We start from the raw sequence: 13534 nt of genomic DNA, 5'->3' as shown, positions 1-13534 counted from the left end.
AAATACCTTCATCCAGTCTTCCATCACTCTGCTACGAAAATTTGGCTTTGACGGTCTAGACCTGGACTGGGAATATCCAGGATCACGAGGAAGCCCTGCAGGGGACAAACAGAAGTTCACCTTGTTGTGCAAGGTCAGATGATGATACACTGTTCAATTCAGCCACCGTGAGGAACATACAAATGTATTTTTTTACTATGTAAAGACGATTTTCACAATCGGTTAGTGTGAAAAGATTAGATGAAAAACAAGAGGGGGCCAGACCCTGGGGTACTGCAGTCAACTACTTTTATATGGTTTAAGTGGTTAATCCATATGATTAATTAAACCATGACAGTCTGTTAAAAACGTATGGTAATTGACATCTTGGAATAGTTTACTTTGACATTTTCGATGAAAATCATTCACATTTTGGTGAGGATTAATCGTTTCACTAGCCCTGTTTCATGTATAACACAGTGTGTGTACAACCTATATAGGAACTGCTACAGGCCTATGAGACAGAGGGAGCAGCCACTGGTCGCCCCAGACTCATGGTTACTGCTGCGGTGTCAGCTGGGAAACCAACCATCGACGCTGGTTATGAAATAGCAGAGATCTCTAAGTACGTATGTATGAGACGAGTTAAAAAGATCTGATGTCGGTAGACTTTCGATGGCCGAGCCTGGATGTGGTTGAACTGACATCTCACTTCCATTTCCTCAGGTACCTGGACATGATCAACGTGATGACGTATGACTTCCATGGTTCCTGGGAGCAAGTCACAGGCCATAACAGTCCTCTGTACAAGGGCTCCCAAGACACTGGAGACAACGTTTACTTCAATACAGTGAGAATTCACCGTTGCTTGTGTTTGTATTCATCTAAATATTAGCCCGCCTTGAGCCGTGGCTTAAAAATAGTTGATTTATACCAGTGTTGCATCATGCGACACGTTGTGAGCTTGTAGATCGTCAATTTGAACCCTAACCCTTTTTGCTCCTTTCCACGCAACTCTTTTGCTCCCCTGAAGGACTTTGCCATGAGGTATTATCGTGATCAGGGAGCTCCCGTGGAGAAGCTCAACCTGGGGGTTGGAACCTATGGGCGAACTTCAACTCTCCTCTCAATCCACTGCTGTTGGGGCCCCTGTCAGTGGTCCTGCCGCTGCCGGGAACTTCACCAGAGAGGCCGGCTTCTGGTCCTACTATGAGGTAAAGAAATGCATGAACAACAGCAGGTAAACGTACTGCTGTTAGAAGCTAGCCTCGCATAGCCAGACAATATCCCACTGCATGGATATAGTCTGGTTCTCAATCCAATCAAAATATTATTCCGGGGGCGGTTACAAAAACGATTGGTTAGACCTACAACCAATCAGAGTAGCCCAAGAAACCCAAGAAACTAAGTGGAACGATACAAACACAGTGGGAGGCCTTATGTGCAACAATGCACGAAGTGGATAGGTAACAGGTAACCAACACAGTTGAACGGTGTATCAGCAAAGGTGATACCCCCTACAACCAATCAGAGAAGCGCAAAGGTGATACCCCGACCTACATTTGCATACTGGGCCCTGGTTGGTTCACTCATGACTTGGGTGCTGAGAAAAATGTACATGGGTGGGTGACGTGACGTAACGTTTTCGCTGTCCTCGGTGTCAAACATGTATAAATAAAACATATATTTGTCAAAGACCTTCTGAATATTGTGCAGGACATTAAGCTTTATGTGAACTTACTCAAGATTAAAGCATTTCATTCCTCATTTCTTCAGAATGTTCAACCAAACATGGCAAAACTCATATGGTGTGACTGTCCTGACCTTGTTTCTCAAAGTGGGAACTTGAATAAAACTAAGAAAAAGAATTGCTAAAAATCATTTGAAAATGAATTTAGGCTAAAAAAATGTCTATTTGTGAGCCTATATCTTTTCAAAGTCAAAGCATAATGTTTTCAGTCATTTCTGATCAAAAACATTTTGTCCCCCAAACCAAAATCATTTGGTGTGACACTAGTTTGGACAAATTAAACAGGCAATTATTTGGACACCTATTGGCTAGAGAGGTCCTTCTTCTGTAAGGCTATTCAGCACTCCCAGCACAACTGCAAGACAGGTGTCTGAGGTGAGTTATGATTTTAACATTTTCATGAAATGCCATCTTGTTGAAACTTTGACAAACTCACCACTTTGGATGTCTGTTGGTGTGACACCTTTTCATTAAAAAAAGCTTAAGTTATTTGAAGTTTTGGTCATATTTCCATGTAGATCTAGGTTGCTTTGTTATAGCTAGCATGCTGTTAGCATGCTAATGTGTACATAGTAGCCTCAAGGTAAACCTAAATGCAGAAAAACGTAATATGGTGTGACACTTAATCATAATGGTGTGACATCTGCTTGTCACGCCATATGACTTGATTGTCACACCATATGATTTATACTGTATTTAACTACAGATATAACAATAAATAACAAAGTTCCATGTTTCTTTTGTACATTTAAACATTTGTTTTAAACATTTCTACATAAAATGTAATTTAGCTTCATTCAGTGATACTTCAAATTCATCAGACAGAGCAGAAACCCCTTCACAGAAACCTTAACATATTGTTTCAATCTAAACAATATTTTCTCTTTGTCTTAAACTATACATTCCATTTTCTTTTGTCAGCTGGAAAATGACAAGTGCTGAGAGAACGAGAAAGTACAGGGAGAAACTAAACAATGACCCAGCAAGGAGAGAGGAGCCAAAGGGGCGAGACTGCATTTTCTACGAAGAGCAGGAGGTTGTCTGTGGCATAGCAGAACCGCAACAAGGTAGCCGGTTTGCTACCCTCACCAAATACGACTGGCTGATGTACAATACAGTCTAAATGTATAATCTAATCTGATCTAATACGTTTGTACTTTCACTCACTGGACTGGACAGTGGACAGTGTTAAGGTAGGACCCGAGACAAAACTAGCGAAAATAGCTGATCTACAAGCTCTCAACACGTTGTGCTGCGAGAGCTTGTAGATCAGCTATTTTTGGAGTTGCGCAACCCAGCACTCTTTAGCTAGTGGAGATGTGGTGTAATGTCATGATTCCTAATTACATTTGTTCAACACAAAATGCTGTGTTCAAGTTCAGGAGACTTCGGAAAAAAGCAATTTACCTGAATGCTGAGTTCTGTTTCCACTAATTAATGTTAATAAAATGTTGCCTTGGCTCCAAGTGTGGCTATGCGCCTTATTGTCTCTTTAGGATCCTTCTGCCGTGGGCCGGCAGAAGACTTAGGTGTGCGTAGCATTCCTGTGCACATCCTCATCATCCATCTACTACTACAATTCTTTCTTATCCCATGTTAAAGCCCTACAATAATATCCTGTTCAGAAATATTAAGGCCATGTTATCCTGGGTAATTGTTTAATCAATCAGTAAAGTTCAGTACTCACTAATAGGTAGGTTAAAACACAGTTTGCTTTGACACATGAAGATATGATCATATGGTGTGACACTAAATAATTTGGTGTGACATTCCAAATAGTGAAAAATCATACCTTTATTAATGATTAAACCAAAAAAATGTTTATGGATTACATAGAGAATATTATCAGGAAGAGTCACAAATATTTGTGTAATTTTAGAGAAAGTTTTGACAGAATACATTTAAAATATGTTGTAAGATCATGAACATGGGCCTCACACAGAGTGTCGATTATGAAAAAAATATACAGATATAATTAATTTTCAAAAAACTATAGTGGATCACTGGTTAGTTATGATAAAGGACTTTGATAAAGTGAGTAACTTAAGAAAGATGTACTCCATTTTCATTTTATAAAGAATTATTTTCATGTCACACCATATGACGATTTTAGGCACAAGTACAACAAACTGCTGAATAAAGTCTGATTCCAATAAAATATCTAAAAACAAAATGTATTTCCATAAGGTTGAGAGTGAGTAGAACAAAAGTAAATAACTTTTATGCCTGCATTTTAAAGTTTTTTTAAAAACACATTTTTTGGGGCGTCACGTCACTGACCCACATAGCAAGGTTAGACCCATGTACTATATGCTGCCTTTTGTTAGCAATGTCAGATAGTCTAGCTGCACTAGGCTAGTTAGATGCAGTCAAACAGCACCTTGAACGCAAGGGGTACCGAATGCCTGACAGGCTGTTCACATGAGACAATGCAAGACAATCAGGCTCTTTATTTACATGCGCTGTGACACAAACAGACAAGCTGTCGACATACAGTACTGTACTGTACATATACTATAGTTATCGACTGGAGTCTGAAGGACCTACAGATGCAGTAGGAGATGGATTCCCCCCCCCCCCCCCCCCCCACCATTGTTTGTACTCCATACCATACAGTAAATCTCCTTGCTGTGGCTTATTTAACCGAAGCTTTGAAGTGGGCGTACAAAACAAAATGTATACTTGATTGTTATTTATGTTATAATGTATCAATCATTATGTATAATCTGGATATTCCATAGATCTGCACATTTCTTCAAGGGACCTCCATCCAGTGGATCACTGATCAGAAAGTTCCATATGCTTTCAAAGGAAACGAATGGGTTGGATTTGACAACAAGGCCAGCATTGAGACCAAGGTGATCGATCGTTCATTTCCTCCTATTGCCGCATCCCACTTCCACGCACATTAACGCCCCCTTTACATCGACTTCAACTCATAGGTAGTCGTTGTCTAGGACGTAAGGAATACCACCCCTACATGGTGACAGCCCTCCATTGGCTCATTCCCAGCTATGGGACCGGCGGATCCAATTTCAACAGAGGGGGGCGTAGCCACACACACACACACACACACACACACACACACACACACACACACACACACACACACACACACACACACACAACCCCTAGAGAGCGCAGCCCCTCCGAGAGTGCAGAAGCGCGCGTGGAGAGAGAGAGAGAGAGAAAGAGAGAGAGAGAGAGAGAGGCACGTGCCCCTCACAGGCACAGTCAGTGAGGGGAGGATGGGGGGGTGGAGACTGGAGAGTAGAGAGAGTAGAGAGAGTGAGCGGAGGGCAGTGTATCGAATTACAACAGAGGGAGGTGTGTCGTGTTTTCAACCGAACGTGAAGCCAGTTACACAACATTTGGTTACCCGTCGAATTATCTTCCACCTCTGCCTGGATCCTGCTATGCATTCACAGAGCTTTTCCTGTTAACAACGTGGCGAGGGGGGATAGACAGGAGCGCTCTAAAAAAAAAAAAATCTCAAAAAAAAATTTTTCTCAAAAATCTTTTTTTCTCAAATTTTTTTTTTCTCAAAAAAATGTTTTTCTCAATTTTTTTTTTCCTCAAATTTTTTTTTTTCTCAAAACATTTTTTTTTCTCAAAAAAAATTTTTTTTTTCTGAAAAAAAAAACACATAGATAGATGCAACGCGGCGACCTAGAGGGGAGGCCGGCATAGCCGGCCGACCTTCTAGTTTCTATACATTCTGTGGTGCAACAAATTATCTCTACAAATCACAGATCATGATTCCTTACTTCGTGCCAAGTATTGCAATGTCTTGTGAGTCCATAGTGATTTTCTTCCTTGTTTCCTCAGGTCCGCTACATAAAAGACAACAGGTTTGGGGGAGCGTTCGTTTGGGCTCTGGACCTTGATGACTTTGCAGGAGAGTTCTGCAGCCAGGGCAACTATCCTCTCATCACTCACCTGAAATCTCTTCTCAATTCAGGTAAGTAATTAAACATCAAACAATGTAATTCTAAATAATAATAATAATAATCATAACTAGAGAAATTGCAATTTGGGAAATTGCGAGTGTGGTTGCCTAAAAGGTTACCTTACTCTTACATCACAAAAAAGTTACTCACTATATATGGTGTATCCCATTCAAAGTCAATGGGAAAGGTCAGATACCTAAAAGTTACCTTACTATATATGGTGTTTCCCATTCAAAGTCAATGGGAAAGGTCAGATACCTAAAAGTTACTCACTATATATGGAGTTTCCCATTCAAGTCAATGAGACTAAGAGTTTGTAAAAACTGCAAAATTCCCCAGAGTAATAATGTGGTTGCCCTGGCAACCACACTAATAATAATAATGTATAATGTATAAAAATCAAACCTCGGTTCGAAGTGAAGCGGTGAATTTTTATTGTGTTCTAGAGCTATGAAATCTGTGTTCTAGATCTATACGTTCTGTGTTCTAGATCTATACTTTCTATGTGCTTTAGCTCTATATTTTTATGAATTCTGAATGAATGAATGATTTTGTCTGGAGGGCCAAATTGTCATGTGAAGCTTGACCAATCCTCAATTCTGCATGCACGGGACATGTACAGGACATGTACGGGACAGACAAAGCCACTCCTTGGAAGCGGCTTTCACCGCTTCCATAATTAACTTAATTATTTGTGAAGTGTAACACTAATAAACAGTTTCAAACAACTTTACCTTTTGACTGATTACTGATACTTTTTTTTAACCACCTAAATAAACCTTACTTCCTTGACTGGGGTCCCCCAAAGCTTTGTACTTGGCCTCCCCCCACACCAAATCTCAAATAGTGGATCTATACAATCTCACAACGTTGACACACGTTTTGAGCTTGTAGACCCACTAATGTTCCCATATTATGACATGCCTAGAATATGGACACTATAGGCCTGGGGTTTATGTAAATGTATCTAAAAAAAATTAACCTTTTTGTTGTAATGTGTAGAATATTCAAATTATTATTATTTGTCCATAGATCTTCCTCCCCCTCCACCTACAACTCCAGGGGCAAAGACACCATCTCCAACCGAAGGGCTCGCTGACACCACTACCACCACCAAGACAGCACCAATTGCTTCCTTCTGTGCAGGCAAGGCAGATGGAGTGTATGCCAAGCCTGATGCCCCAGGATCTTATTACAACTGTGCACATGACGTTACACACATCCAAAACTGTCAAGGAAATTTAGTTTTTCGAGACAGTTGCAAGTGTTGCGATTGGCCTTAATAATGGGAAGCACATCATTATGGTGCATTGTTGGCAACATGTGTTGCACGCACCTATTTTATGAAAACTTTAGTTCACAACTGGAATTCTAGCAGATTTTTTGAGAAATTTGATTTACAATCACTTGAATAGATTGCATTTGTTAGTCATTATGAGGAAAATACAAATTATCTTTTTACTTGTTACTTTGTCTATTGTTCAATTTTAAATCACTTCTCAAATCATTATCTTGCTTTTATGACCTGATTATTCTGTTTTGTGTTTTTGTCTGTGTACGCCCCTTTAATAAATTCTTTCTCGCAGAATGTTTACATATACACCAGTAAGACTCCCTAATCGGGAGATAAGCGACCGTTGGTCGCTTATCTCCACAAATAGGCCAAAAGTTTGTTTTACCAATTATTACACTCTATGTGAACATTTACATCAACAAATCCCAAGTACTATGCAGAACGACCCATTTCAAGTTTTTAATGTACAACAATATTTAGAAAATAGGTCTACAAGCTCACAATGCTACGCATTGTCCTCGTCCCTTATATTCCCATAGGTTATATGGAGATCTCAGTGTTTGTCAGTCCTTGTTCATTTATGCCCATATATGGACATCTCTATATCTACTGTAACAGTCCTTGTCCCTTTATGCCCGGAGATCTCTTAACTGTAAGTCCTTGTCCCTTTTATGCCCATATATGGATATTCCTGATGTCATCAGTATATGAACATATATGGGCTTTCTGATATGCCCATATATGGAGATCTCTTAACTGTAAGCCCTTGTCCCTTTTATGCCCATATATGGATATCCCTGATGTCATCCGTATATGCCCATATATTGGCTTTCTAATATGCCCATATATGGAGATCTCTGTATCTCCATATATGGGTATAAAAGGATATTTCAGGTCTGACATCAGGTTTGTTTATATTGGGTTGCTAGGTTTGACATCACAAACTCCATGGGCCATCTGACCTAGAAATCTATATTTGGGCATAGATGACTCATCGTGACCTCATCATGATTTCAATCGCTATAAAAGGACTCTCAGTGACATACACTCTCCACAGATAAAGCAGTCAACCAGCCTACCAGTCAACCCATTCTTTGATTACTTTGTACAACTAGATTAACTTTTCAATGGCATCCCCACTGGAATTGACCGAAATGTACGACAGACAATGCCGGTCTTATACCAGGAAAGAAGCATTTCTTCGACTCAGACCTTATCGCCAGGGTTGGCTTATAGCAGCTGTCGGTAGATAATGCCGGTCTTATATAAGGGTCATTTGTGTACGGTGTGATTTGCCATGGTTACTCATTGAAGTTGAATCTCCATATATGGAGATAACCTACGCATCACACTAAGTCTGACCTCACCAGCCCATATTTGGGCATGAGCAACTTATGTCTCCATATATGGAGATATGATGACATCACACAGTCCTCAGCCGATGATGTGGCGTGATGTCATACAATACACAAACGAGCCCAGATATGAGCAGGGCAAAGGTGTGACGTGTGACGTGTGACCGACCGACCGACCGACCGACGGCCGGTGGAGGTTTTGATACTAAACTGCGACCTTACGGTCGCAACTAATGTGTGTGCTTGCAACTCTCTTTTAGAAAGTGTGCTATACAAATAAAGTTTAATCATTATTATTCATTATCTGAGTCTGTGTGTAAATCTCTCCATCACGTATATTTCCTCCACAATGCACAGCCACTGCTCACAAGTTGGAGGGTCACTTTTATACCCAGAATCTTGTTATTGCTTTTTTGCTGGCTGCCAGCAACACCTTGACCAGGTACATGTCATCTCCATGTGTGTGTTCCTGCGTCAAGTTTCCTAGTTATAGTTCTAGTCTTTGGTATTTCATATTTCAATATCTCCTCGAGTCATCACTTTTCAGAGTTTTGTAGGAGCCGGCTGGCAGAACTTTCTCCCAAATATTAGACATCATGCTTTATATTAAGCCTGTTTTTAACTTTAAAACATGAATACAACCCAGAAATGAGTCTCACAGCGTACTTTACCACAGTCAAATTGGATGTTGCAACAGCTGTGTGACAAACAGCTTGAAGTGACACACTTTCATTTGTCTTTGGTTACTCATATAACCATTTCCCTTTTTTCCCATTTCCTCTATTTTTTATCATGTGGCCCTGTAGGCATCCTGTAGGCACCTGTAGTATATGAGTGTTTGTCTGTGTATCTGTGTTTACTTAGCGTGGGTTTCTGAGGCTAGTGTTTACTTGAAGGCTTGAAGCTAATCTGTGTACCTTGAGCTCATCTGTGTATTGAGAGCTAAAGCTTGCAAACCACTGGACCGATTAGCGTTACCATTCGATCAGAAACACCATGAACAAGCTCATTCTGCTTGCAGGTAAGCCATTTGTATATTTTAACAGACTGAATATTTTCTTAAAGTTTCAGTCTAATCTCTGAATCTTTTTCTAATCTCTGAATCTTTCGACCTTTGAAGGTCTGTGCATCAGCCTGGGCAGTTTAGGTGAGTCTCTACACGTTGTTAGATGGTTATTAGATTAGATTAAATACAATGTTTAAATATACAATTTTATATTGATAACACTTTTACCATCATTAAACATCTACTTCAACACAGATTTGTTGCACGCACTCATGCACACCACCCACCCACACGCACGCGCGCACACACTCTAAATCACACACTGAAATCAAACATGGCTTTTTTGTGTCTTTTTGTGCCTTTTGCGATAATAAGTGCATCAGAATGTTGTTGCATTGTACAATATAGATGTAAATCAATCAACCATTCGATCAATCAGACAACTTGTGCCACACGTTTCCGTGTTTCAGCCTCTCCGTCCAGGCTGGGCTGTTACTTCACCAACTGGGCCCAATACAGACCTGGAAAAGGGCGTTTTCTACCTTCCAACCTCGACCCTGACCTCTGCACCCACCTCTTCTATGCCTTTGCTCAGTTTAATGATGCCAATGAGCTGGTAACCTTTGAATGGAATGACGAGACACTCTATAAGTCCTTTAATGGACTTAAAGACAGGTTGGTCTTTTACCCCACAATAATTAATTTGAGCAGTTAAAACATCAAATATTTACAAAGCTCACAATGCTTGAGACCTTAATGATCAATTTGAAAAGAAAAATGAGAATATTTTGACCTATAATGTCACTTAGAAGGGTTAAAGAGGTTAAAGAAAGGTTGGTCCTTTCCCACCATAATGGTGAACATCTCATTATAAACTGCTAGCGAAGATAACCATTGCTGCTGAACTGTGCTTGTATCTTCTCATAGGAATCCTAATCTCAAAACACTGTTGTCGGTTGGTGGATACAATTTTGGCTCAGAAAAGTGAGATACTTGATATTATATGCTCCACATACGTTTACATTACATACAATTTCATCACACTTTTTCTTTTAATGTGTATCATGATTGTACTCTCTTGACAATCTATGTATTCATGTTCCAGATTCAGCAGAATGGTGTCAACCCCAGGCAATAGAAATACCTTCATCCAGTCTTCCATCACTCTGCTGAGAAAACATGGCTTTGACGGTCTGGACCTGGACTGGGAATATCCAGGATCACGAGGAAGCCCTGCTGGGGACAAACAGAAGTTCACCTTGTTGTGCAAGGTCAGATCCACAGTTCACTTCAACACCGTCAGGAACATACAAATGTCTAGTTTTTACTGTGTAAAGACGATTTTCACAAAAGATTAGATGAAAAACAAGAGGGGGACAGACCCCTGGGGGAATGCAGTCAACTAATTTGATATGGTTTAAGTGGTTAATCCATATGATTAATTAAACCATGACAGTCTGTTAAAAACATAAACGTATGGTAATTGACATCTTGAAATAGTTTACTTTGACATTTTCTATGAAAATCATTCACATTTTGGTGAGGATTAATCGTTTCACTTGCCTTGTTTCATGTACTGTATAACACAGTGTGTGTACAACCTACCGTATATAGGAACTGCTACAGGCCTATGAGACAGAGGGAGCAGCCACTGGTCGCCCCAGACTCATGGTTACTGCTGCGGTGTCAGCTGGGAAACCAACCATCGACGCTGGTTATGAAATAGCAGAGATTTCTAAGTATGTATGAGACAAGTTAAAAAGATTCGAAGTCGGTAGACTTTCGATAGCCAAGCCTGGACTGACTTCTCACTTCCATTTCCTCAGGTACCTGGACATGATCAACGTGATGACGTATGACTTCCATGGCTCCTGGGAGCAAGTCACGGGCCATAACAGTCCTCTGTACAAGGGCTCCCAAGACACTGGAGACAACGTTTACTTCAATACAGTAAGAAGTCACCGTTGCTTGTGTTTGTATTCAACTAAATATGAGCCCGCCTGGAGCCGCAGTCCGAAAATAACTGATCTATACCAGCTGACAAGGCGTTGCATCACGCGACACATTGTGAGCTTGTATGTAGATCGTCAATTTGAACCCTTTCTCCTCCTTTCCACACAACTCTTTTGCTCCCATGAAGGACTTTGCCATGAAGTATTATCGAGATCAGGGAGCGCCTGTGGAGAAGCTCAACCTGGGGGTTGGAACCTATGGGCGAACGTTTCGACTCTCCTCTCAATCCACTGCTGTCGGGGCCCCTGTCAGTGGTCCTGCCGCTGCCGGGCCCTTCACCAGAGAGGGTGGCCTCTGGTCGTACTATGAGGTAAAGAAATGCATGAATAAAGTAAACTTACTGCTGTTATATGCAGTCAAACAGCTCCTTGTACACAAGGATCACCGACACAAAGAGGCTGTAAACATACTGTACGTGACACAGACAATCACAGGTTGCATACAGTGCAAGACAATCAGGCTCTTGATATACATGCGTTGCGACACAAACAGCAAACAAGCTGTTGACATAATTATGTGACACATACTGTAGTTTTGGACCGGAGTCTGAAGGACAAACGGATCAATGTCCACATGGTTTGTCCAGTTTGGAAGCCCTTCCCCCCACTATTGTTTGTACTCCATACCATACAGTAAATCTCCTTGGTGTGGCTTATTTAACCGAAGCTTTTAAGTGGGGTTACAAAAAAAATGTATTTACTTGATTGTTATTTATGTTATAATGTATCGATCATTATGTATAATCTGGATATTCCTCAGATCTGCACATTTCTGGAAGGGACCTCCGTCCAGTGGATCAGTGATCAGAAAGTTCCATACGCTTCCAAAGGAAAGGAATGGGTTGGATTTGACAACAAGGCCAGCATTGAGACCAAGGTGATCGATTGTCTGTTTCCATACATTTTGTGGTGCAACAAAATCTTTACAATGAAATCACAGAGCGTGATTCCTTCCTTCGTGCCAAATATTGCATTCTTTGTGAGTCGATAGTGATGTTTTTTCCTTGTTTCCTCAGGTCCGCTACATAAAAGACAACAGGTTTGGGGGAGCATTCGTATGGGCTCTGGACCTTGATGACTTTGCAGGAGAATTTTGCGAAGACGGCTTCTATCCTCTCATCACTCACCTGAAATCTCTTCTCAATTCGGGTAAGTATAATTAAACATCTTTACCTTTACCTTTTGACAGATGTTTTAACTACTTCCTTGACTGGGGTCCCCCAGGGCTTTGTACTTGGCCGCCTTTTTCCCCCCTCAACACCGAATCTCATCGCAGAAAATAGGGGATCAATCAACGTTGACACGTTTAGAGCTTCTGGACCCGCTATTTTCGCTCCATGTTGGCCTATTTCTGCCTGATGTTCCGATATTATGACATGCCCAGAATAGGGACACTATAGGGTTTATGTAAATGTATCTAAAATGTTTGAACCCTTTTGTTCTCAATGTATAGAATATTCAAATTATTATTATTTGTCCGTAGATCTTCCTCCCCCTCCACCTACAACTCCTGTGGTAAAGACACCATCTCCAACCGAAGGGCTCGCTGACACCACTACCACCACCAAGACAGCACCAAGTGCTTCCTTCTGTGCAGGCAAGGCAGATGGAGTGTATGCCAAGCCTGATGCCCCAGGATCTTATTACAACTGTGCACATGGTGTTACACACATCCAAAACTGTCAAGGAACTTTAGTTTTTCGAGACAGTTGCAAGTGCTGCGACTGGCCGAGGCCTACGATCAATTCCTTCTGTGCAGGCAAGGCAGATGGAGTGTATGCCAAGCCTGATACCCCAGGGTCGTATTACAACTGTGGACATGGCATTACACACATCCAAAACTGCCAAGGAACTTTAGTTTTTCGAGACAGTTGCAAGTGCTGCGATTGGCCTTAATAATGGGAAGCACATCAGTATCATCCATGTTGGCAACAAGAACATCACAACAGGAATTCTAGATGATTTTTGAATAATTTGAGTCACCAATCACTTGAATCGATGGCATTTTTTGGTCATTATGAGAACAATACAAATCATTTTTTAAACTTACTGTTAAAAAAAGGGTAGGCTATGCTTGAAGATTAAGAAATAAATAACAAATCATTTTCCTTTTTGCTTGTTTTATACAGATTTAAGCCCTGTCCAAACCAATGTGCAACCAATGCATCAAAATCGTTGCAATACATAG

The 13534-nt window shown here is 40.8% G+C and overlaps 1 protein-coding gene and 1 pseudogene across 2 annotated transcripts in view; both read left to right on the top strand.

Annotated features, from left to right (window-relative positions):
* The window catches only part of LOC308292075 (acidic mammalian chitinase-like), a 9426-nt pseudogene extending 2167 nt beyond the window's left edge, over positions 1–7259 (top strand). Inside the window, exons 5-11 of the transcript XR_013963355.1 lie at positions 1–133; positions 480–604; positions 706–829; positions 1013–1193; positions 4471–4587; positions 5558–5690; positions 6712–7259. The exon at positions 1–133 is cut by the window's left edge and continues 33 nt beyond it. The product of XR_013963355.1 is annotated as an acidic mammalian chitinase-like (transcript). The remainder of the gene's footprint in view (positions 134–479; positions 605–705; positions 830–1012; positions 1194–4470; positions 4588–5557; positions 5691–6711) is intronic.
* A 1891-nt stretch (positions 7260–9150) lies between these two features.
* Positions 9151–13454, top strand: LOC308292074 (acidic mammalian chitinase-like). The gene is made up of 11 exons (XM_080734301.1): positions 9151–9349; positions 9449–9475; positions 9805–10009; positions 10262–10318; positions 10440–10605; positions 10949–11073; positions 11161–11284; positions 11475–11657; positions 12107–12223; positions 12363–12495; positions 12830–13454. Exons 1-11 carry the CDS (start codon positions 9325–9327, stop codon positions 13240–13242), a joined length of 1575 nt encoding a protein of 524 aa, XP_080590427.1. The 5' UTR covers positions 9151–9324; the 3' UTR covers positions 13243–13454.
* The last annotated feature ends 80 nt before the right edge of the window (positions 13455–13534 follow it).

Source organism: Nannobrachium achirus, assembly GCF_963921795.1.
Source record: "Nannobrachium achirus genome assembly, chromosome: 9".
In the NCBI taxonomy this organism is placed as follows: Eukaryota; Metazoa; Chordata; class Actinopteri; order Myctophiformes; family Myctophidae; genus Nannobrachium; species Nannobrachium achirus.
Note: the sequence above shows the minus strand (reverse complement) of the source record. Positions and strands in the feature narration are given on the sequence as shown.

Bases quoted from the DNA above. Each gene is read 5' to 3' on its own strand.
- LOC308292074 (XM_080734301.1), top strand. From the start codon at position 9,325: ATGAACAAGCTCATTCTGCTTGCAG. The intron at 9,476-9,804 runs GTGAGTCTCTAC...TCCGTGTTTCAG, and splicing joins CATCAGCCTGGGCAGTTTAG to CCTCTCCGTCCAGGCTGGGC. The intron at 10,319-10,439 runs GTGAGATACTTG...TTCATGTTCCAG, and splicing joins TACAATTTTGGCTCAGAAAA to ATTCAGCAGAATGGTGTCAA.